We start from the raw sequence: 23,012 nt of genomic DNA, 5'->3' as shown, positions 1-23,012 counted from the left end.
CTCTCGCGGATGGCTGCTTCTTTTCACGGCCCCGGTCGCAATGGAGTTCTCTCGGGACTGTCCAAGGGCCTTTAAGCTGTCAATGGTGGATCGATCTGTGTTCTTGTCGCTTCTGGTATGTTGCAAAAAGGAGGGGGGCGCGTCAGGCGGGATATTTACAGGACGTACGGGGACCTCCAGGTCTCACGCGGACAGGTATGTCGCGAGCGCGGGTTGTTGCTGTTGATGCTGCTGTTGATGCTGTTGCTGGTCTGGGGTTGGCGGCCTTTTTTTCACGTGCGGGTTTGTTGTTCGTCGTCGTGTTCTCGAAGTTGCCTTGGGAGATCAAAGTTATCCTTTTTGTGCAAGGGCAGTTTTCCAGAGATCCAGTTGGTGCTGTCGGCTCGTCGTTCAGTCACGTCCAAGGATTGGACCAGAGATTCCGTGGAGAGGTCGAAGGGAAAGAGGATGTGTATGTGGTACGAGAAGTAATAAGTGTAGATTTTCTTTTCTTGGCCCCCTAAGCTATAGAAACTGGTGGGTGAAGAGAGATGGACTGTCAGAGGTGGACGAGCGGAGGCAAAAAGTGTGGGGAAGCTGGGCTTTGTCTTTGTTCGCTGGTCAGCACGTAGCCGAACTTTTCGATGTTGCTTTGGCCCGGGACTGAATTACTTTTCTGTTCTTGTAAGCGGTCAGGAGAGGAGAGTCGCAGTCGTGGGTCGAGGCCGGGAGTCTTTTCGTAGTAGTGCGAGCAGAGATGCGGCAGGCCGGCTATCACGGTCAGTAAGGCTTTGGCGGAAGAGTTCGACAGGTTCCTGCGATCATGTCACCAAGGAGATCCCAGGAGTGGAGTTTCAAGGTTTGTTCAAAGGAGTAAAAATATGAGGGCCAGGAGCAGAGAGCAAGCTCAGGCCTTGCCTTGGGATGAGAGTTTTGCTCTGAGCCGGAAATATCGTGTACTGGTGGTTCTCGATGGAGAAGATGGATGGACTCGGGTGGAATGATGGGATGTTAGTAGTGAGCCTTTCGAGGCTCGGACCACAGGCTTTACCTCGTCTAGCAGGACAATAAGGTATGGGGCTTGCAGCAAGAGGCGAAAAGGCATGATGGCATCATGCCACAGTAGTGAGTCCCATGGTCGTGCATCTTTTGAGACGGCGTGCCACGCTGCGTTCGGCAGGCTCCATGGCTCGGCGGGCGCAAGGTGGAAGACACTAACACGGAACGGACTAAACGACATTATTCGTCAGTAGGACCGTCGAAAGCCTCGACCAGGAGTAAACTATTCGCTCTGAGCAGGATGGCGTGCGAGATACCTTGCCCACTGACCACTGGACTCGCTGGGGTGGGAGAGAAGGAGGGGAAAGATTCTCATGGGATGGAAATCCCACCGAGGGGCCATTGTCCATTCGACTGCATGGTGCGTGTGGAGAACAGCCTATTGGAGGCGAAGCAAAGCCAGTGCCAGGATGACAGAAAGCAGCAGTGTTGAGTCCAGTCGCGAGCTGTGGAGTCGGGCGCTTTGCGAAAGAGAGGGATATCTTTGCATTTAAATGCAGCTTTGTCCCTGGATTCCTCGTGAGAGAATACTGATGAGGAAAGCCAAAGGAGATCTTATCCTAAAACCGAGGGGAACCGACCGGTGCAGGCTGATTATCGAGTTTTGGTACTGTAAGCATTGCAGGCTTGGTGGAGTCTGCGGATTCTGCGCGTTGAGCGTCCCACGCTGAATGCTATCGTCGATATGGTTATGAGATATTTTTATTGTAATCGATCAAGCCCCTGTGCTCTCTCGTGACATTCGTGTGACATCAACGATCGAATCCCCTCCCGGGATGCGACATGTTCCCTGCAAACGGTGGGACGGAGCCTCGTGCGGGTGTGTTACACAAGATACGAGTTACCACCTTCAGTGAAGTTTTTCTCACCCTCAACGGGGACGGCCACCGAGTGCCTGCGGCAACGAATTCCTACCCAGAAGAGGCAAAGTGCGCAAGTCACGCCCCCGACTTCTCGGGCGCTGCGGGGCCGAGAACGCAGGGTTGCGAGCTTGAAGGACTGTGCCGAGGATTGGTAGGTAGGGAAATGATTGCTCAATTGAGTTTCGCGCGAGACGAAGCGGACATGTCCAGACAAGGCTGGGTCTTCGACGAATAACAACTCGTGGGCGGTCTGAGAGACGAGGGAGCTCGAGACGGTAGATTTGAGAAGAGCGAGGAGCAGAAGTCGGAGCGGTCGTCAGTAAAACCTGAAGAGAAAGCGCAGCTTCACATCGCACCTTCCTGCTCGCATCGTTCTTACTGTATCTCGCTGCCCCGCTTCCCATTGGCTCCTGCAGTTGGGCAGCTACTGTAGCCTTGTACCTCTTCGGGGATATGTTTGAGTCGCCCTTCGTGTATCAATATCATATAAATGCATGTCAGCACAACAGCTGGAGCTGAATCATCCCAAGCCCATTCTGCAGAAATCTTTGCTCGAGCTGACCACGAAGCGGCTGATATGTCGACCCAAGCGGCAAATGGGTTGCAAAGCAAACAAACATGCCCAGTCTCCGAGCCTTATCTTCCTTATCGGGTGAGTGACGTGTGCTGATTGGCCCTTGTCTCTTCATCCCACTTACCCCTCCAAGGCCTCGCGGTGAGCTTCCATTCGTTCTCGTTAATCATCTTCGAGGGCTTTACCCTCTCGGGCATGTTTGTCCCTCCACACTGTACAATCATAACTTGCGCGTCTAACCTGTCCTTTACTTCTGGGAAGCGGCGACTGGCTCGAATCCACCGGCTCTGACACAGAGCAGCGTACATGCAATCTGATACGTTGCCGCACGGGGCCTTGCTCAGGCGTTGTCCTCAACCGCGTCGTTCGAAGTCGAATAACTCCTAGCTGATGACTGGGGCAACAGCCGACCGGTAATATGTACATGGTAGGTAGTGGGAGGTGACCGGTCCAGAAGTATAAGTCGTCGAGCTTCGCGTCCTGTCCCTGGACGAACATCTACCCATCTGCAGCTTTCTCTTGTTCCCAAGTCTGTACGCCTTTCTGCAAGCAGCGGGCGTAGCATTCAGCAAACTCACCTCAAATCTAAAACAGCAGTTCCAGCAGCATCAGCAAAGATGGGCGGCACACCAGCATTCAATTACTTCCCCAAAACTCAATCCGAATTCAAGCCTCCTTTGATTGCCAACGAGAACGCTTTCCTTGGCGACGTTGCAAGCAGCGAAAAGATCGACCCTGAAAAGCCCATCAGCTGCGGCATCTACAGACTCGAAAAGGGCACTCCCCTCATTTACACTTATACCTACCATGAGATGAAGATTATCCTGGAAGGAGAATTCGATATCAGTGATGAGACCGGTCAATCCGTTCACGTACATATTAACTCCCAACCAAGTTCTCTGATCCTGACTGACTCTCTACTTCTAGGCCGTCGCTGGTGATGTCTTCTATTTCCCCAAGGGCTCAGTCATCACTTTCAAGACCAACACTTACGGCCTCGCCTTCTACACTGGCCAGCGCAAGCAGGGTGCTGCGTAAAGTGACGTCGGAACAGTCAGAGATCAAGTCGAGGTCGAAAGATCCCAAAAGAGAAAATAGCCCACAATAAAAGACCATCTGTTGAATCCTTATTGGCACCAACATGCTGTCTATGCTTTCTTCGTCTTTTCGCGCCGAGCCCGTGACCTTCCAATGAGCGCGCATGCAATCAGAACCAGCAATATCACCAGGCCGAGTATGAGCCAGCAGTGACCTTGCTTTGCAGAAGTGTCACCTAGTCAAAGCGATTCGCTTGCCGGCAGACACTTCTTGATGAACTCCTCCAAATCATCGATTTCCTCTGGTACAGCTGAATGAGGCAAGCCACTGCGCAAATGCCGTCAGCCATCAAACCTCCACAGAACTTGGCACACATTGGTGATGACCACTTACCGGTACGTCTTGAACTCGACCTTGTGGCCTAACTCCTTCCTCAACACCTCCGCTGTCTGTTGTCCCCATGTGTACTTGACGACCTCATCTGCATCACCATGGCCCATGAAGAAGGGCGTATCTTTGTTCGCTTCGTTCGCTTCTTTCGCAAAGTCCTTGATCTTGTCTCCCAAAACCAAGTAGCAACTCAGCCCAAACACTCCACCCAGCTTATGCGGTGTGGTGACGCCAGTGAAGAGGGACATGGCGCCACCTTGTGAGAAGCCGCCCAAGATTATTCGATTTGAGGGAATGCCCGCCTCGATCTCATCAGTGATGAGTTTGGTGAACGTGATCCGTGAGCGCAGGATGCCGGGCTCGTCGTGAGCTTGCTTCAGATCGGAGAAGTCGGTCTAACCCGTCAAATGTCTTATCAGCCGTTGCGGTCCTCGAAGTGGTGGCTGAAAGCGGGTATATGCAGGGTAGGAGTGCAAACATCTTCGCGGCGCCTTACGATATCGTACCAACCCGGCATACGCATGCCAAAATTCTACCGCCTCCGTTAGCTTTGTTGTGCCCAGCTCCTCACCACCTGCCAGAGCACACCAGCAACATACCACTGTGATGGGGATGTTCGGTGCGTTGGGAAAGACGAATTTGACGTCCTCAAACTTCCCACGCCGTCGCCAGGTTTCAGCCAGCGATACCCTGCCTCCAGTGAGCCCTTTACCGCTCCACGCCCGGGACTGCCGCCGGGTTCCTGTAGAACGCAACTCACCAGCCTGCTCCGCTGCATGTCTCGCGTCAGCCTTCTGCATCTTTCTCTTTTGCAAGCTGGGCTTCAATGTGCCCACCTGTCGCCCAATCCGTGTGCCATGATCACCGTCGCAGTATGCTTCTTCAAAGCAGGGACGATCAGCGCATGCTTTCCCGCCATTTTGACCAAGAATGAGACTTCAGGTAAGAGGATCGAGGCTGAAAGACCGGCAGGGGGTTTGCCCGGATTGTTTCGATAACGTGAATGCAGGTCAATGGGGACAAACTCAGTGCAAACAGAAAGAGAGCATTGACTGCGATATGGCACCACTCTACACGCCGCAGCCTGGGATACCGAGGTTTGTCCGGTAAGCCGACCGATTATCCCGCGTGGCAGCTCTTGTACGGGCACGTGACAAGCTACTGTCCTGTGCAGGATTTCCGCCCGTTCAATCTGAATCAGGTGACCTGGCTCAATTTCGGCTCAGCCTCACCTTCACCTACGTGCCTGCTCAGCCAAGGTGGCCCCTGTCAGGCCGTTGCTCACACTCCTCCTTACTTTATTCACGATCAATAGCGGGCACGATGGCTCTTCAGTTCCTGATAAGGCGTTCCTTTGTGATAGGACGTTGCCCTGGGTACCTCATCCGATGATGATTCATAGAGATCGCCATGGCCGGACTCTCCTCGTTCTTGAGTGTCGGTTGCTCTTGAAACCTTGCCTCGCATTGATCACGTCTCTCCTACCCCCCAGCCACACTCAGGCCTCTATGGTGCGTCTCTTGTGGTGCGACGTACCGCCATTTGCAACATTACCATGTCCCGAAATCGCGTCTACGAATCTGGGACTCTTAAGGCTCGTGCTGGCCAACTTGCCTTGGGGGCCGGGCCTCTCTCATCTGTCCTCCAGTGGCTCTTGTTCGACAGTCTCAGCATGCTCTGCTTCCGATGTGAAACGTATCCTCATTATCATCCTGGGACCTTGGCCAGCTTACCATAGGATCTCCTGCCCATTCTAGAGGATGTCCCATGACCAATGTCTTTGCGGTGCCCGTCCAGGCGTGAGACAATTGCGGTCGCGACCTCGAGCAGGCCGTGCTCGTCGCCGACACCACCGACATCGCTTCGATCCAGCTTGACTACATCGAGGTCGACAGCTGCAGAGCCTAACCGACTGTGACGTGCCAGCCTTCTTGAAGGACCGTTTGAAGTGGCGTGTCGTCACCGTAGGTGACTGATTGACCCCTAAGATCGCGCCAAGCAACGGTCCCATGTGCTGATACGCATTCTCTGTCTAAGCAAAGCACCAGGTTGTTGATCCGAGGACGATTGGGAGCTTGAAGCTAGGTGTAAGCTCAAGGCGTTCCCCACCTCCGCCTCAGAACGGGGTATTCGCTATGAGAATTTCCCAGAAATCATCGAGCAGAGTTGTCGCAGATGCTGTTTGATCACATTCATATTGGCGGACATATGCATGTGTGGTGATTCGTCACGTCTGACCAGTCCAATCACAATTGGAAGATATGAAGTGCCGTTGTGTTCTGAATCAAATCCATTTCTTTACAGCCGGCTGAGTGCTAATGGTACAAACGAGTGAGCTATGACCCATAGCTTGGTTGTGTTAGTCCCTCCAACAGGAGGCAGAGGCCAGACCCGGTCATATCTACCAAGGGATTTCTTCGCCGTTGAACGACAAGAACTTCCCAGATGACCCTTCTCTCGTCGCCCTGTCGATCCGCTCGATCATGCCGTTGACCCCATCCTGAACGGAGACGGGTGCGGCCGCCATCCCTACTCCTCTTGCAGCATGATTTCCTAGCTATGGTGGAGGGTGAGCCTTTCGAGACCACAGGACGTGTAAGTCGACTTACCTCCGTCTGGAGCCATCCTGGGTTGAGGGCAAATGCAGTTAGGTATGGGTTTTCATAGTGGATTCTGCGGCTGACATAGTTGACGGCGGCTTTAGACGCGCCATAAGCGGTGTTTTCGACCGGAAGCTTGACCACCTGGCTGAGACTCCCTGGCACCGGATGACACGACCACGAATTTTGGAGCCGGTGCTGCTTTGAGAAGAGGAGCGGTAGCTTGAAACAGGAGTAACGGTGCGATAGTGTTACCACGAAATGATCGGACATTTCCTGTGCCGGTGTCACTGAGGCTGCTCCAAAATACTTTGAGATACCAGCATTTGCAATGACAATGTCGAGCTTGGTCAGACTGTATTTCGATGTCAGCGTCTCGACAGCCGCTCTCGCATCGGTCCCTGAAGTGCTGTCGAGCTTAACCACTATCGCTTGACTATCCATGCCACGCGGTAGCATCTGGATGTTTTGGGACGAAGCGCTGCCTGGGTCACGAACGCCGGCGACTACAATATGTTTCGGTCTCGCAAGGTACGTTCGACAGAAGACCATTTCCAATCCCTTGGGGACTGTGTCATCACTCAAGAACACACCCTGTAAGAACCCAGGAACTAACCTCGGTTCGCCCCAGTAATGAGAACGACGACCTTGTCCGACATCTTCGAGCAGTAAGAGAAGCTTGACGACAAATGGTTTACTTTGGGTTGAGTCAGGGATACAGTCAACGGCCAGCAGCATGAAAGCGAGAACGGGCCCTGGACAGGGACAGGCGAGTTAATCCTCAGGGTCTGTGCGCGGCGCTTAGGGCTGCACAGCCTGGCACGCCGCACGTAATACATTTATCGAGGTTGCAGACATCAAGCTGACCAGATTCCATTGCTGGATGCCGTACCATGCAAGGCCCAGATAGCTGAAGGGGCGGTGATTTGGTTTCGGTAATTTCATTGCATCCACGACGGCTGAAGTAATAATCCATAAGCTCCTCACGCTGAGCCTGATGGGTGCCTGAGCACCGCTGAGCGGAATGCCTGTGAACAAAGCGATGAGGGTACGGAGTACTCTGTTAAGCGTCACGGCGTGAGCATCGGAGCCCGGAGAAAAATCATCCCGCCCGCACCCGAGGTTAATCCGCACAATGCCAAGACTTTTATAAAGCCCCGGAACACAAACCACTAACACTGACCACTTACCCGGCAGCACTGAGACTCAGTCGGACGAACCATCATCTCTCTTCCGCACGTTCAAACCCGTGCACATCCAGGACGCAAAGGCTTTGATTCCAAGCTTTTGCTGATACCTGTATTCTCCCGCCTTTTTGTCCAGCGGACTCTTCCTATTCACATCTGCCCTGAGGCCTCGGACCGCGGCGATTGAGCCTGGTGTCCTGCCCCATCTCTGTGTGTGTGCGTGTGTGCTTGACTCCGCTCGGCACCACTCTCCCACGCTCACCGACCCAAACCGGCTTGATTTGAGTCGAGTCGAGTTGAGCTGAAAAAGAGCTCCGCAAAGATGGATCAGGAGAAGCTCAAGCGCATGCAGGCGCAGGTGCGAATCGGTATGTCTTTTTCTGAACTTCTGGCCTAGCCTCCAAGTTGGGGATCAGGCAGTGCGGTGCATAGAGCAGCTTTTGAACTAACGATCCGTCTACGCAGGGTATGTCTGTCGCCCGTGATGCGGTGAAGTGTGTCCATGTCATGTGCATGCGAGCAAACAAACACATGCTCATGCTCGTGCTCACACGCTCACTCCCACGCCCTTCCCAAGCTCCAGCTCCAGCTCAAAAAAAAACTAACATTGACGTAACCGCACAGCGGAAAAGGCACACCCCGACGCAAGACCAAGAAGGTGCACAAGAGCAGTGGGACGGACGACAAGAAGCTGCAGACCACACTGAAGAAGATGAACGTGCAGCCCATCCAGGCGATCGAGGAGGTCAACATGTTCAAGGAGGACGGGAATGTGATACATTTCGCGGCCCCGAAGGGTACGTAAGAACATTATACCCCGTCCGAGCAGAGCATTTCGCATCATTCCCAAATACTAGAGAGCAGGTGAGGTCGGGCCGGGCCACGAGAGACACACACGCTGCCAAATCTATGACCTGAGAAAAGGGAGACGCCACTCCCCAGATCTGCATCATATTTTTCTTGGAAGACGCGCACCGCGGTACAATGCATGACATGACAGCCTGCTGACATTTTTTTCTCTGCGCGCGCGCGCATACAGTCCACGCATCGGTCCCCTCCAACACATTCGCCATCTACGGCAACGGCGAGGACAAGGAACTGACGGAACTGGTGCCGGGCATCCTCAATCAGCTCGGCCCGGACAGCCTCGCGTCGTTACGCCGTCTCGCCGAGTCGTACCAGTCGCTGCAGAAGAAGGAAGGCGAAGGCAAGGAAGGCGAGAAGAAGGAAGGCGGCGGCGACGACGATGACGACGACGAGATCCCCGATTTGGTCGAGGGCGAGAACTTCGAAGGCAAGGTCGAGTAGATTGTGGCTGTTCGCCGGGAAGAGCCGGAGAGAACGAAGGAGACTCCGACTGGTATGTGACAGGAGTGAGGCGGGAACGAAGCGAAGCGAAGCGGTTCAAGGCGATGCGTAGAGCGGAAAGAAAGGCAAGAACACAATCCTTGTGGCGCGTGTTGAGCATGCATCCGTGCGTGCGTACGTATGCTTGGGTTGCCGCTGCGAAGTGGCTTTTCCAAAAATGCCTGTCTCTGTATGATGGTAGGTGGCAGTTGTGTCTAAAGAGCGAGGAGGGCGGAGAGGCAAAGGGGGATGGGGTCGCAAGTCTCTCGCCCCTCTCTCCCGACCGGGCAGCGTGCAAGCTACATGGCTAGCACTTGGACAGGGAACGCACAATCAGCAACAAAAGAATGCAATGACTTGAATCGATATTGCTGAAAGGAAAATGGATGGGGCCACTTGTGGTTGGCCACACAGGTCGACCAGCCCGCCCGCCAGTCAGCCATTCCGCCGGTTTATGGTTGCGATTATGATTGTGAGGCCTCGATCAGTGCTTGCGAGGCTACCTTTCTTCGACTTCGCCGGCTTTTGTACATGTGAACGTGACCGTCACTTGAGGCAAGTTTCAGAAGTCGTTGCTGCATCCCAACGCCGTCGCTTGTGCAAGTGCTAGATCAATCCAGTCCCATATGCTCGATTGGAGAGCTGGACACCAACCGTCGTGCGTGTCGTGAAACTTTTGCGCGATTCTTTCCCCAGCGCCGCTCATACAGCTCGACACTCCTCTCAGTCATCCTTCAACCCGCAGAAATCCGTCCCAAACCAGCCGTCGACACCGTGCCAAAAGCTCCAATACCAGCCGTTCCCCAGATCCCAAGTGCCGTCGTCCTTCAACAAAGGCCCTTCTCCAATGACGTCGCCTTTCTTTTGCGCCTCTTTCCCCGCGACTCCTGGCACCGTGCCGGCGATGGTCGTGGTCGCGCTACTGGAGACAAAGTACGACACGATAGGTAAGCTCCTCAAGACGCGCTCTAAGAAGGTCGGCTGTGGGGGAAGTGCCTCGGAGATGGGCCGCAATTTGGCCTTTTTGACCGACGTGATGTGCGTCATGTATTCTGAGTCGTTGTGCTGGATGAGGGAGCGGTCCTGGCTCGGGAGCTGGGGGACAGAGCGGGAGCGCAGACCTTGGGGCGTGGTGGGCGTCAACTGCTGTGGGACTAGTTGAGGTTGAAGCAGAGGTTGAGGAGTCTGGTCTACGCCCGTGGCAGTCGCTGAGGAGGCGGTCGTGGAGTTCCAGGAGAGGTCGTCGTCAGGCTGGCCGTACTGCACATCTGGCATGGTGTGAGATCGCGGCAGGGTCTGTAGAGCTCGCTCGAAGCCCGCGATGGCCGATTCTTTGCCCGACATGGCCCGCGCTCCCTGCGACGAACTCAACGTCCTCGGTCTGCGTCCAGACTCCGTTTTCCGCGGCGATAATTGTGGCTGCAGCAGATCTGCCTTCTCGGCACCCCAGGCCGGTCCACCCAGTATCGGAGCATCCCCGGCGGGTCCTCGTCCCTGCCACATCTCGCAGTGGACCATGTATCCGTCGACCTCGATGGGACTGTAGAAGCATGCCCTCTCCGCGGCCTGGTACGAGTCAAACGTGACCTTGATCCAATGGTTGCCGCCATGGTATATCCTGCTCTTCCTGATCGCCTCGCGACTGAGATTCTGATGAACCACCACTGACGCTCTCGAGAAGCCGAGGGGCGAGTTTGAGGAGAGGAACAAATTGGGGTCTTCGCGCGGGTAGTCTTCACAGATGATTCCTGGGGAGACGATCTTCTCGAACTTGGAGAGCACCTTCCACTCGGATTGTTTGCCTGCGTAGCCGTACAGGAGACATTCCGTAGGCACGGCTTCTGGCTGTATCGGTCGTTCCGCCGCGGCTACCTCGTCCGCCGAAACGGGCTTGGACACAGGTTTTCTCCGCTCTTCTTCCGCCTGTTCTTTCGCCAGGAGCCTCCCGAACTCGGCAACTGCGCTATTCTCCTTCTGCCGGACGGGCGTGGTGCCTGTTCTGGCGCGCGGCGTCCGTGACGCGGTGGATCGTATACTCCTGTTTCGTCCGAAGGGGCCGGATTCTTCGACTTGTTGGCGGGCATTGCGCGAGGAGCTGCTCGAAGAGGACGAGTCAGCACCGGGGGATTCTTGCTCCAGGGGGAAAGTCATCGCGTATGGGGATCGAAACGTGATGATGGGAAGGACTTACTCTGCGTAGCGATAACCCCAGGGCAAAGTGTCACCTTTTGGGTCTCGCGCCCGCTCTTCCGGTAGCACTGAGTGGATTTCCATACTCGTCGTTTGTCCCTGGGGATCCTTGTGCGTGATCAGGAGAGGTTGTTGTCTTGTAGCCAGCTAGCAAACACGCATGATAGTGCAATTGGGAGGGCTGTGTATGTGGCTTCTCTGTACAGGCACGAAGCGAGTTACCGCGAATATTTGTGACGATGTTTGTCGGTGAAGCACAATTGAAGAATAATTAATTTATTTGTTTACCTTCAGCGGCTCGTTGTCTCCGCACTATCTTCTGCGAGGCGGCGCTGCACGTGACCGTCCAGCGACAAGGCTTCGTATCTCATCCCTCCACGCTTTATAGCCCCAAACACGGACAGGCCTGTGGCACAGAACACGACAAATACAATCTTCGGTTTCGTTTCATTGCATTTGCTCTGAACCAAGCCTCATTGCGCGATGAGCGTCCTTATACAGAGATCACGGCCACGTGACAAGGCTAGCTCCCCTATCTAACTACTGTCCTCGAATCCGCCCCTATTACCCACCCTAATCCAGTCTTCCCTTACCTTATGAAACAGCTGTCTTCTCGACATTCTCTTTGCTCTTCTCCTTCTGTTCTTCACGCTTCTCCTGCAAGTCCTTCAGCTTCGTCTCATGCAGCTTGGCGGCATTGATATTCATTGCTTTCATCCACTCCGGGTCAATGGCTTCCGCATTCAGATACGGCGACACATCCTCCTTGTTCACAAGAGCTTTCACTGTGCCCATGCCAAGGTATGCCCACATGTTCTTCTTCGCAGGACCAAGATATTCGATTTCGTAATCCTCATAGCGCGGCGTTTTGATGGCCTCGATATAGTGCAGCGATGAGCCAGGCCAGACGGCATTGACTCGGCCTGTTTCGTTGTTCTTGTACCTTTAAGAAACATCGGGTTAGTGCGGACGTCAAAGCGTTTCTCGCCGCAAGGCTGCTTACCATGACCGACAGTCGTCCACCCAGACGGTATGCTTGACCCATTCCTGGCAGTGCTCATTGAAGGCATCCGTCACATCCTGCTTTGGCGCGATACTCGCAATATACTCGCTCTGGATCTTTCTGATCATCTGCAACGCATAGTACGACACATACATCAGAGGACCCATTACACTGCCATTCTCGACCGGCCAATTTGGCCCGATGAAAGTCAAGAAGTTGGGGAACTCAGGGATTCCGAGGCCAAGGTAGCCTTCGGGACAGACCTTCCACTTGTCGGCCAGCTCGACGCCATTCTGACCCACGATGGGGAAGCGAGGACGGTAAGAAACGTCAAAGCCCGTGGCGCAGACGATCGTGTCGACTTCGCGGTGGATGCCATCTTCGCCAATAACCCCTGTCTCGTCGATCCTCACCACGGGTGTGAAGTGGACGTCGACGTTGGGCTTCTGAATGGCTCTGCATCCCTCGTCAGACGCAGCCGGAGCTAGAACACACGATGAAAGACTCACTCAATATACGGATCTCCAGGGGTGATTCTTCGGCATCCAATGCCGAACTTGGGGGTAAATCCCTTCAGGAGCCGCTCGTCCTTGATCATTTCGGCCATACGAGCCTTCAGCGCGGCCTGTCCCTCTTCTTGGGCTTTGGAGTTCTTGTAGAACGAGCCCCACAACCCGTTGACCTGATCCTCGATAGATTTGGCATGCTCGACGAGCTTGTAAGGATCGCGGAATTCTTGTTTCTGCTCGTCTGTATACTCGTGGTTGGCGCCGAAGTTGTTTGCAATCTGGACGAACCAAACGCCTGGATAAGGCAGATGTGTTAGCTGGGTCAGGCAGCTGCTTGATTGATGGGGCTCTTTCCAGCGGTGTTAGAGAGACTTGCCTGTTCTCACAAACACGTCGATGTGCTTCGCATGCGGCTGCATGGTGGGCACCGTCTGGATGCTGGAAGCCTGCAAGCCGATGTCGTTAGTACGTCCCAATGAGAGTTGGCGAGAACCCTTACCCCTGACCCGATGACCGCAACACGATCTTTCTTCCACTGCTCGGCCTGGTAATCCTTTGGCCAACGTGCGGTATGCATAATCTTTCCTTTGAACTTCTCCATGCCTTCGATGTCCGGCCATTTGAAATTATTCAAGATTCCCGTGCCGTGGAGGAGCACATGGCAACGATCCTCGAAAAGACGCGTAGTCCCATCGGGATTTTTCTGCTTCAGCTTGACCAGCCATTCTCCGGTTTCCTGCTGCCAATAGCAGCCGACGACCTCGGTATTGAAAGTCATGTACTTTCTCAGGCCCCATACCTCACAGACCTTGTCCAGATACTTCCAGATATCAGGGGAGTAGGAGAAGAAGCGAGGCCAGTCAGGCTATAAAAACGCCAGGTCAGAATGGTCCAGCAAAAGAAGAGACTTGACCAGGTGGGACCCACGTTCAGCGCGAAAGGATAGGTGTATGCGTGACTGGGGATATCACAAGCGCAGCCTGGTCAACAGGTATTAGCAGCGTCACAGCACCGACGTACCCCGGAAGGAGTCGAGCCCGGTGGCCGATGGCTTTGGGAGTCTAGGAAGAAACTATCTGACCAAACCAAGACTCAAGACCATCTACAATTTCCAACGGGTTGCGGAAGCAGAGGAGTCAGCAAACTCACCTGGATATCTGTTCTCGTACCAAGTGCCTCCAATATCAGCATTCTTCTCATAGATCACATGCTCGACATTCTCCAGCATCTTCTGGATGTGGTAAGCGTTCATGATCCCGGTCACTCCTGCGCCGATTGAGAGAACGCGGATCTTGCGTGTGTACGGCCCGTGCATGACGATATCTGATCCATCTCGTGTCAGCACATCCTTTGAACAAATCGGAAGCCTTGCAGCCTTGATCGCCCGACGCTTCAGGTGGAGAAATGCGGGTTAGCTTGGGCGACCAGCGCCTAAGCGCCATCAGGAAGCGGGCTGGGGGCGGAAGTCGCACGCATTGACATTTGCAACTCCATTTTCATCATGAAGTAAATACCACAGCCAGCAGGATCGACTTAAAGCTACAACTGCCGTGGAAGCAGCCTGGAGCTCGTTGGGGAACATGCGCAGCTCGAAGCGCGAATCAAGCGGAGCTGTTGTCGTAGAGGCAAATGCTCTGATCGGGGCAGTGAATTTCCAGAGGAAGAGAAGTGGCCACTTGCCAACCTCAACGTGGGCAAGGGGACGGGAGGGGATGAACCCACCAGGAATTTGATATCCTTCTGCGGGCACGCGATCCGGACTATAGCCATCGGTTGACCAGTTGGCCATTGAGTTGATATCTGGAGCCATCTTGAATCCCGATAGCAGTCCAGTCGGTAGATTGAGCGATCGATGAGAAGAGATAAGGTATAGACAAGGTAGGGAGAGGGGTTGAAAGGAGGGAATACGGATCAGCTGTCAAGACGACTTGTATTTAACCTGAGCTGCACCGGGACAAGACTCTCAATAGGAAGCTGGCGTCTTAGAAGTATTTATAATCAAGGCAACCCGGTCCGGTGAGGGTTGAAGTGGTGATATGAGGCCTGGCCGACTACCCGTGCTATGTGTGACGGCCCGTAGTGACTGATACATATGTGACATCGATCCACACAGCTGGCCTAGCGTCAGCGCGAAACCCTCGGCTCAAGGGTGACAAGCTCGCTTCAGGGATCAATCGAGACACCGGAAACCACCGCATATGCCAGTTCGAGCCTTTCCGCAAGCTGATGTACCCCAAAGCCGACTCGACAAAGGTCACAAGAGGTTCCCCGTTTCGGTGGGGGACGTTGCGGGGAAGAGGTGGCAGATGCCGTCCTCGGTTGATGTATGGCTATGTGTTTGGTGTTGTGAGCCACGAATATTCCGAGGTCGTGCGGAGGAATGGAGCGCCTCATAAAGCCAGCAGACCTTAGATCAAAAGGTTAGGCCTTGCCAAGCTTGCTTTGGAGCTTTGGTTGAGAAAGGATCAGCAAGCATTGGCTAGTCTGTACTTACACGTCCCGTAACGTAACCCGTGGCACCGCTACTGACTTACTACGCCTGACTCGACGCGCGTTTGTTGAGTCCATCAGTATGTCCATCAGTATGTCCCTTGCAACACCAAATCACGAGAGCTCTTGCCAAACGCCAAGGTAAACGGTCCGTCTGGCATCACCCAGTTCTGTTGCACCACGGACCAGTAGCTCAGATCTTTTCTGGTCAAACCGAGAGTGACCACCTGTTCTGAACCCGCCTCGAGCTCGATCTTTGTGAAGTTGCGCAGCACTCTTACTGGTGTGTCGATGACCTCGCCAGTCGAGGGCTCCTTGACTGACGGAGGAAATGAGACGTACAATTGTACCACGGTGTGGCCCTTCCGATGTCCGGTGTTGGCTACACGTATCTGCACCTGGACATACTCTTCGAACAGCGCTGGGTTGCCGCCCTCACCGCCTCCAGCTGGACTGGGCTTCTGGACAGCATCGTAGCCATCAGGGTAGGGATATCTGCCTGTCTTCACGCTGTCCTTGCTGGAGATGTACGGATAGATGAACTTCCGAAGTTTAGTAAAGCCCTTTGGCATGAGCGCACCGTCAATAGAAGGGATTTTCTCGTCCAAGCTTGGTGGCGTTATTGATGACGGAGGCCTTGCAGCAGGTAGCGGTGATTTCGATTTCAGGCTTGTGATGACCAAGTCCGAGAAGTCGAAGGTGGTGAAGGATAATCCATGGCCAAAGGGATACCGAGGTTCGACCCCAGCTCGGTCGAAATGGCGATAATCGAAGAAAAGACCTTCCTTAAAGTCCACTTGCGGGATGATACTGTTGGGATAGTAAAGCACTGGAGCCCCTGGGCCATAGTCCGCAAGGCTCCGACCAACAGTGTATGGGAGTCTCCCGGAAGCATCGGCTCGACCGAAGAGGACATCAGCAAGGGCGTTGCCACTTTCCTGACCCGGCAAGTTCGCAAAAACAATGGCCTTGACAGACGGTAGATCCGCAAAGTCCTCAACAATGACAGGGCCAACAGAGTGGATAATGACCACGACTGGCCCGCCACATTCCTCAGCGACGGTGCGGATTAATCGACTACCGCCCTTCTGGATCTCCAAGTCATTTCTGTCGGCACGTTGTGTGGCCCATATCTTATGACCTTCCCCAGAATCAGCGTTGCCAAAGACGAGACACAAGTCCTGTTCATTCAGTGTCTTTTTCATCTTGGTAGATACACTGTTAGTGAGAGAACTGGTAATCTCGACCGCAGCCGTGTCGAAGCTCGAGTTCAAGGCGGTAAGTGGATCAACAAGGTAGGAGAAGTCTGTTGCACCAGAACCCCAGCCAACAGCGAGAGTTCCTTGATTGCAGGCCCGATCATCACAGTAGTTGGGGCCTTTTCCTGGGCCAGCATCTTCCCCGATGATGGCGACTCTCTTGCGAGTGGCGGAACCTAGCTCGGAAAGAGTGGAACTCAATGGTAAAAGTGAATCATCATTCTTCAGCAACACCGTGCCCTCGATAGCCACTTGCCGAGCGAGCTGTCGACTCTCGTCGGTTTCGGCTTCGACGAATTTGTTCACAACCACCTTGTCTTGCCTGCTGTTGCTTCCGGCGTGCAAATAGCCGTACTCATCGTTTGTCCAGGAAGAGAAATTTGGGCCTTCGTCAGCCCAGGAATCCTGTCCCAGCTGATACCAGGCAGCCACAACCCGGATTGCCATGTCATTAAGCCTCGTCATGGGAATTGAGCCATTGAGGACTGCAATTGAGAGTTGTTCACCGAACAAAGACCGACCGTCTTGCCAGTATAGACCGTCGCCAGGCATTGACATGTCAAGGCCAGCGAGGGCGCTCGCAACACCGCTCCGTTGCGCCAACCAATCAGACTGAACGAAGCCCTGAAAACCAAGTTCGTCCTTGAGAACGCCATTCATTAACTTGCTGTTTTGACAAGCATAAGAATTGTTGACCATCTGATAGGAACACATGACGCTGGCCACACCAGCTCTCACACTCTCGGCAAAGGGCCAAGCGTAGATCTCATGCAGCGTGCGGTCGTCGATATTGGAAGACAGGGCCTCAGGGAGACCCCATTCCAGTGGTCGCCGGAAATGCTCCTGCTCATTACCGACGAAGTGCTTTGCTGTCGCGATGATGCCCTGGGATTGAATGCCCTGGATAGTCTCGTAAGCAGCAACGCCTTGCAGAACAGGGTCGCTACCGAAGCCTTCCCAGACCCTGCCGCCAGCTGGGTTGCGGCCCAGGGGACCCATCGCGGGGCCGAGAAGAACGTTGACGCCCTTGAGTCTGGCCTGACGTGCATGAGCAGCACCACGTTTGCGCATCAACTCACGGTTCCAGGTTGCACCGACAGTGATACCAGCAGGGAATGAGGTAGCGTGGTCTGCAAACCGTATGCCCAAGGGACCGTCTTGCAGACATAGCCCAGGGAAGCCGACATCGACAGCAGGAGCAGTATTGCCGACGCACAGATCCATTGCCCATCCTGTGCCAGTCGTGATGTTGACTTTCTCAACAAGGCTCATCCGCTCAACCAGCCTTGCGGCCTTCTCGTAGCTGTTTTGCCATGAGGCCAATGTCCCGCCACGTGGTGTAGGATACCATGGCGGAGACTGACCATTGATCAGACCCTTGTTATAGACCCAATAACCACCCCCACCTATGAGGGAGACGAAGACTGCTAAGACGAGGACTGACAAGGCAATGTGAGACTTTGTGAGTCTGTGGCTGACAAAGGCGCGGCTGGCAACGGCATCGGAAGAATCTCGTTTAGTGGAGGCGGAGGGCCGGAGTAGAGCGACTTCGCTTGAGGAAGCGGCAGCGCCGGCCACTGGACCGGAGCGGAGGGCCAAGGGCTGCTGTGTTCCCTGTGTGCTCGCGGCCACATTGTCATCGGAAAAGTCGCCTTCGTCGGCAGGGCTTTGGAGAGGCTGATAGCGGGCCTGCTGCGAGGGCATCTTGGGCCGCCTTCCAGCTTGCCCGAACGACTAGAAAGTGGCGGAACCGGCCTAAGGTCAGAGCTTTGCTCGAAGCTCTCTAGCGAATCAAAGGGCCACTGAGCAACCTGCCGGCAATGGCCGAGGTAGTCGGAGCTCTATCGGCGTGTGGGACGCTGTGGTGTGTTGCTGCACGGTGATGGTGAGGGAAAAGAGAGCCTCGATAGGTCAATGGCAATTTAGCTGATGGAGAGGCGAGGCGAGGCGTGAGGGTAACGTGAAATAAGATGGTTTAGTAGATAGATTTCGTAGTAGTTGTCCGTTGTTGTTGGCAGGAGACTGAAAGCTCTTGGGGATTTTTGTTTTATTTGATCCCACTGATCCCCGTCGAGCCTGCCTCTCTTCACTCCTCCTTTGCCTTTCACTCTGCTCTTTCCTTGGTTCACTGTGCCATCAGTCGGTGAGCAAGTGACCGGTTCAGGAACACAGGCCTAGTGTCAAGTGAGCGCTGCTGTCCACTGGCTGCTCACTTCGACGTCAATCTTGCGTCTTTCACCCCACTCCCACCCAGCTTCTATTGAACGCATCATGCTGGTGTCTTGTGCCTTCAAGAGAGTCCCAGTGCGAAGCTTAGCTGCAGGAGCTTTGGCTGTACGTGTCCAACCATCCTCAGCAGTCCGCTCGACGACGTCCAGCTTCAGAGCCCCCCGTCCTGCGCCTGCGTGGGCTTCTTCCTTCTCGACCTCTCGAAAGATGGCCTCCTCGCACCCTTCAAAGGCCCCTGCTCAACAATACGATCCCGAGATCCTCGATATTGCCTCGTACGTACACAACTACAAGATCAACTCGGACGTCGCCCTCGATACATCCCGCTACATCCTCCTCGACACCATCGGCTGTGGGCTGGAGGCCCTGCGCTTCCCACAATGCACAGCTCTCCTCGGACCACTTGTTCCCGGTGCAAGTGTCCCTAATGGCACCCGCGTGCCAGGCACTCCCTTCGAATTGGACCCTGTCAACGGTGCTTTCAATATCGGTGCTATGATCAGATGGTTGGACTACAATGACTGCTGGCTGGCTGCCGAATGGGGCCATCCTTCAGACAATCTTGGTGCTATTCTTGCCGTCACAGACTGGATCGCCCGAACCAACAGAGCCGGCGGAAATGTGGCCGGCGGCAAGATTCCCACCATCCGAGACGTTCTGGAGGCCATGATCAAAGCCCATGAGATCCAGGGCTGCTTGGCGCTGGAGAACTCGTTCAATCGAGTCGGTCTGGATCACGTCCTCCTCGTCAAAGTTGCTTCTGCAGCAGTCGTCAGCAAACTGCTGGGTCTCGACGAGGGCCAGACCGCTGCCGCTGTCTCTCAGGCGTTTGTCGATGGACAGAGCCTGCGGACATACCGACATTCGCCTAACACCATGTCTCGCAAGTCATGGGCTGCTGGCGATGCCTGTCAAAGAGCCGTAAACCTCGCTTTCAAAGTCCAGCAGGGCCAAGCCGGTATTCCCACCGTTCTGTCTGCTCCGGTCTGGGGCTTCTACGATGTCCTCTTCAAGGGCAAGAAGTTCGACTTCCAGCGACCATACGGCGAATATGTCATGGAGAACGTCCTGTTCAAGGTCTCATACCCGGCTGAATTCCACTCGCAGACGGCCGTTGAGGCGGCTCAGAAAATTCACAAGATCCTCGCCGACATGGGCAAATCGGCCAAGGATATCAAAGAGATCACGAACCGTACGCACGAAGCGTGCATTCGAATCATCGACAAGCAATTTAAGCCTATGGACAACTTTGCTGACCGAGATCATTGTGTCCAATACATGGTTGCTACGATGCTGTGTTTCAACCGTTTGGAAGCCACTGACTATCTTGACGGCGGCGAGGCCGCTACCTCTCCTCTGGTTGAGGACCTGCGGAAGAGGATCAAGTGTGTTGAGGATCCTCAATTCACCAAGGATTACCATGACCCTGCTCTGAGAACCATCTCAAATGCGCTGACAGTAACCTTGAACGATGGCACCGTGCTGGATGAAGTGGTTGTGGAGGCACCGCTTGGTCACCGTCTGAGAAGAGACGAGGCCAAGCCCGAAATCCTGGCCAAGTACAAGAGACATCTGAGCCATCACTTCGACGATGCCCAGATCAAGGACTTCGTCGCATTGGGAACAGATGCCTCCAAGCTGGATTCTCTGGAGGTTGACAAGTATATGGACCTCTACGCCAAGGACAAGATGAATTGGTAGTTTGTCGTTCTGCTTGGCTGGTTTTATGAGTACTTAAAAGTCGTGTGAGTGGCTGTCCGTCAGTCTACCGCTCGCGCTCAAATAGGTTGGAAGAGGCTGTTCAATATCTATGGTTAAATCTAAAGGCCCTGCTGGGCAGCAGGACAACAGCGCAATGAATATATCTAGTCTGTACGTCACGTAAATGGGAGGACCTTTTTTCCAAGCCTGATCGAAGTCGACTTCTCTCTTCTCTGACGTTCAACCGGCCCAGGGATATCACTCTTTGCCTTAGCGAGACTAGATGAGAAGCCACAGTCGCCTTTGGCAGGAGTACTCCATGCGTAGGTTCTCTATAACCCGCACTTGCTTTGACCGATCCGGAACGTGCTTGCCCGCAACCCATCGACTTTCCACTCAGGTCTCTCTTCCCAGGACCTCGAAGCTTCTGAGTGAACCTCGTCCCTTTTCCAACCAAGCTCCAACAACTCGACGCCAAAATCAAACACAATAAGAGCAACTCTTTAGCCGGTTGACAACTGAACACAGCCCACCGTCCTGGTCCTGCTACTGCCCAAGATGCCTCAGTCCAACAACACTCAATGCAGCAACGATACCGCCAGCAAACCAATGTCTCAGTACGCGATGGTCCGTCAGGCTGGTTTTACTTCCTTCCATCAATTCCTCCTCTCGTATGGCCTGAGGATTTACAACCCGGAGGACGTGGAGGAAGGCAAGGCGATCCTCAGGGCATTGTTCGAGGACAAGGAATAATTAGGTAAGTTACACGCACGACAGTGCTGAATAAGAGGCCAAGGGCGTGGCTGACCATACCGTAGATTTCCCTGAGGTGAGGAATTGCCTGCACCTGCGACAGATGTGAAGCGGAGACGATGGATCTACTTCCCTTGGCGCGGTTTGGTTGATGCCGCAGGGGACGATGCACGCCGACGTCTCAAGGCTTCCTTCGGAAGAGCAGTGGGAATTGTTATCATGGAGACCGGCATTCGGGGGGTTCCGTCTGAAGCGGGAATTCACGCACAAGTATGACCCATAGGCGTTTATCAGAATCTGGCTTGCAGCGATAGGAGCAGACATCATGGATTATAGACAGACGGACGGACGGCTCGAGCCTTCGTGGTACTTCACAACAGAGTATTCCTGTCGAACTCTTGACATGGTCATGCTGCGGAGTCTTCCATCCTATCGTAAAACTCCTTCTTCACCTTTGCATGTCTCCCCATCTCCGCGAGATCAATCTTCGCGGCAACCTTCCCGTCTTGAAGCGCCAACATATACCTCGCTGCCTCGTTCTCGGGCTCGTAAGAAGGACGGTAGATGACGTCCTGTCCGCTGCATTCCGCTACCTGACCAGTGAGTGAGTCGTCCGCCAGGAAGTTGTTTATTGCCTTGACTATCGTTGACGTCGGGGTTATCATATCCGCTTGCAGCGCGTTGGTGAATGCTTCGGGAAGGAGGCCTGAAGGAACGAGGCCGGGACAGATGCAGTTGACGGTGATGGGTTCTTTGCCCAGAGCGGCACCCATCGATCGAGTAAGGCCGACGACCTAGAATTTGTGCCACAGAGTTTAGACAGGTAGATTTGGGAGGACAGATGGTAGACAATGAAAAGTACTCACCGCATGCTTGGCGGCGGAATACAATGCCAGCGAACCGCTCGGGTACAACGCTGAGGCACTGCTCGTCATGACCAGCTTTCCACTTTTATTTGGATTCTTCCGGAAGAAATGAAGGGCGAGGTACGCCGTGTAGACGACGCCGAGGAGGTTGACCTCCAACGTCAAGGTGCTGGGCTTGGGAGGAAACCCTTCAGCGAGTTCTTCCTTTGGTTCGTAGAATTTGCTGCGCTCGCCAATTCCCTGCACGGGCTTCGCTTTAGTTGTTTTGTCCCCCTCAAGCACCCTGCCACCTTACCGCGTTGGCAAAGACTTAATCAAATCTTCTGGTCAGTCTGGTCCATTTTTCACTGCAATGACCTCTCTCTCTCCCACTGTGGAGGTGAGCTTCAGCCCATGACTTACCAAAGTCAATGCTCCCCCTTTTCTTCCACGTCTCTACAAATGCTGAGCCTAGCTCTTCATACTTCGCGGTATTACCCTTGATGAAGGAGACTTGACGCCCGAGTCTTTCTGCGACTTTTGCGCCAGAGATGTGATCAAAGTCGAAGACGGTGATGTTCCATCCTTTGGCGGCGAGGTCTTCCACCAAGGCAAGGCCCATGCCGGACGCTGATTGGCAGTGTTAGACGAGGAAGTACACGTGTTTGTCCGGGCATTACCTCCTCCTGTGATGAATGCTACTTGATCGGTGGCTGTCATTGTTGGAAGGCTGTGAGAATGGAGAATCTAATTAGTAGTGCAGCGCAGTCGCAGAGTGCTGGTTCTGCTCAGCGACGAAGCTCAACCCTTTTATCGTCGCTGAAGCTCGCGTGATGACTTTTTCAGGCTCTGAGTCACCCTCATTGCAGCCCACATCTGTTGGAGGATCATGATCCTTTGGGCAACTATCCCTAATACCGGAAGTATCCCAGACGTGCTGGCATGCTTCAGAGCCCGTAGCTGTTGTCATGAGAAAGGGCAAGAGACGGTCGACCA

At 54.2% G+C, this 23,012-nt stretch overlaps 9 protein-coding genes across 9 annotated transcripts; 3 read left to right on the top strand and 6 right to left on the bottom strand.

The window, feature by feature from the left end:
• Positions 1 to 3,092: 3,092 nt before the first annotated feature.
• Positions 3,093 to 3,513, top strand: G647_04955 (uncharacterized protein; the record flags this gene model as incomplete). Its single annotated transcript, XM_008729291.1, has 2 exons — positions 3,093 to 3,347; positions 3,403 to 3,513. 2 exons carry the CDS (start codon positions 3,093 to 3,095, stop codon positions 3,511 to 3,513), a joined length of 366 nt encoding a protein of 121 aa, XP_008727513.1.
• A 239-nt stretch (positions 3,514 to 3,752) lies between these two features.
• Positions 3,753 to 4,822, bottom strand: G647_04954 (uncharacterized protein; the record flags this gene model as incomplete). The annotated part of the gene is made up of 5 exons (XM_008729290.1): positions 3,753 to 3,840; positions 3,907 to 4,298; positions 4,400 to 4,435; positions 4,503 to 4,617; positions 4,740 to 4,822. The coding sequence occupies 5 exons, from the start codon at positions 4,820 to 4,822 to the stop codon at positions 3,753 to 3,755; spliced, it is 714 nt and encodes a 237-aa protein (XP_008727512.1).
• A 1,482-nt stretch (positions 4,823 to 6,304) lies between these two features.
• Positions 6,305 to 7,162, bottom strand: G647_04953 (uncharacterized protein; the record flags this gene model as incomplete). The annotated part of the gene is made up of 3 exons (XM_008729289.1): positions 6,305 to 6,460; positions 6,513 to 7,072; positions 7,120 to 7,162. The coding sequence occupies 3 exons, from the start codon at positions 7,160 to 7,162 to the stop codon at positions 6,305 to 6,307; spliced, it is 759 nt and encodes a 252-aa protein (XP_008727511.1).
• A 1,240-nt stretch (positions 7,163 to 8,402) lies between these two features.
• On the top strand, positions 8,403 to 8,998 carry G647_04952 (nascent polypeptide-associated complex subunit beta; the record flags this gene model as incomplete). Its single annotated transcript, XM_008729288.1, has 2 exons — positions 8,403 to 8,487; positions 8,730 to 8,998. The coding sequence occupies 2 exons, from the start codon at positions 8,403 to 8,405 to the stop codon at positions 8,996 to 8,998; spliced, it is 354 nt and encodes a 117-aa protein (XP_008727510.1).
• Positions 8,999 to 9,760: 762 nt separating this feature from the next.
• G647_04951 (uncharacterized protein) lies at positions 9,761 to 11,311 on the bottom strand (the record flags this gene model as incomplete). Its single annotated transcript, XM_008729287.1, has 2 exons — positions 9,761 to 11,132; positions 11,229 to 11,311. The coding sequence occupies 2 exons, from the start codon at positions 11,309 to 11,311 to the stop codon at positions 9,761 to 9,763; spliced, it is 1,455 nt and encodes a 484-aa protein (XP_008727509.1).
• A 510-nt stretch (positions 11,312 to 11,821) lies between these two features.
• Positions 11,822 to 14,054, bottom strand: G647_04950 (uncharacterized protein; the record flags this gene model as incomplete). The annotated part of the gene is made up of 7 exons (XM_008729286.1): positions 11,822 to 12,170; positions 12,231 to 12,686; positions 12,740 to 13,069; positions 13,112 to 13,185; positions 13,239 to 13,604; positions 13,667 to 13,719; positions 13,889 to 14,054. The coding sequence occupies 7 exons, from the start codon at positions 14,052 to 14,054 to the stop codon at positions 11,822 to 11,824; spliced, it is 1,794 nt and encodes a 597-aa protein (XP_008727508.1).
• Positions 14,055 to 15,318: 1,264 nt separating this feature from the next.
• Positions 15,319 to 18,192, bottom strand: G647_04949 (uncharacterized protein; the record flags this gene model as incomplete). Its single annotated transcript, XM_008729285.1, has 1 exon — positions 15,319 to 18,192. The coding sequence occupies one exon, from the start codon at positions 18,190 to 18,192 to the stop codon at positions 15,319 to 15,321; it is 2,874 nt and encodes a 957-aa protein (XP_008727507.1).
• Positions 18,193 to 18,759: 567 nt separating this feature from the next.
• G647_04948 (2-methylcitrate dehydratase) lies at positions 18,760 to 20,418 on the top strand (the record flags this gene model as incomplete). Its single annotated transcript, XM_008729284.1, has 1 exon — positions 18,760 to 20,418. One exon carries the CDS (start codon positions 18,760 to 18,762, stop codon positions 20,416 to 20,418), a length of 1,659 nt encoding a protein of 552 aa, XP_008727506.1.
• Positions 20,419 to 21,578: 1,160 nt separating this feature from the next.
• G647_04947 (uncharacterized protein) lies at positions 21,579 to 22,638 on the bottom strand (the record flags this gene model as incomplete). The annotated part of the gene is made up of 4 exons (XM_008729283.1): positions 21,579 to 21,965; positions 22,038 to 22,286; positions 22,333 to 22,346; positions 22,440 to 22,638. 4 exons carry the CDS (start codon positions 22,636 to 22,638, stop codon positions 21,579 to 21,581), a joined length of 849 nt encoding a protein of 282 aa, XP_008727505.1.
• Positions 22,639 to 23,012: the final 374 nt, after the last annotated feature.

The sequence above is a fragment of the Cladophialophora carrionii genome, assembly GCF_000365165.1.
Source record: "Cladophialophora carrionii CBS 160.54 unplaced genomic scaffold supercont1.4, whole genome shotgun sequence".
In the NCBI taxonomy this organism is placed as follows: domain Eukaryota; kingdom Fungi; phylum Ascomycota; class Eurotiomycetes; order Chaetothyriales; family Herpotrichiellaceae; genus Cladophialophora; species Cladophialophora carrionii.
The sequence above is the reverse complement of the archived record's forward strand: the minus strand, read 5'-3'. Positions and strand labels throughout refer to the sequence as shown.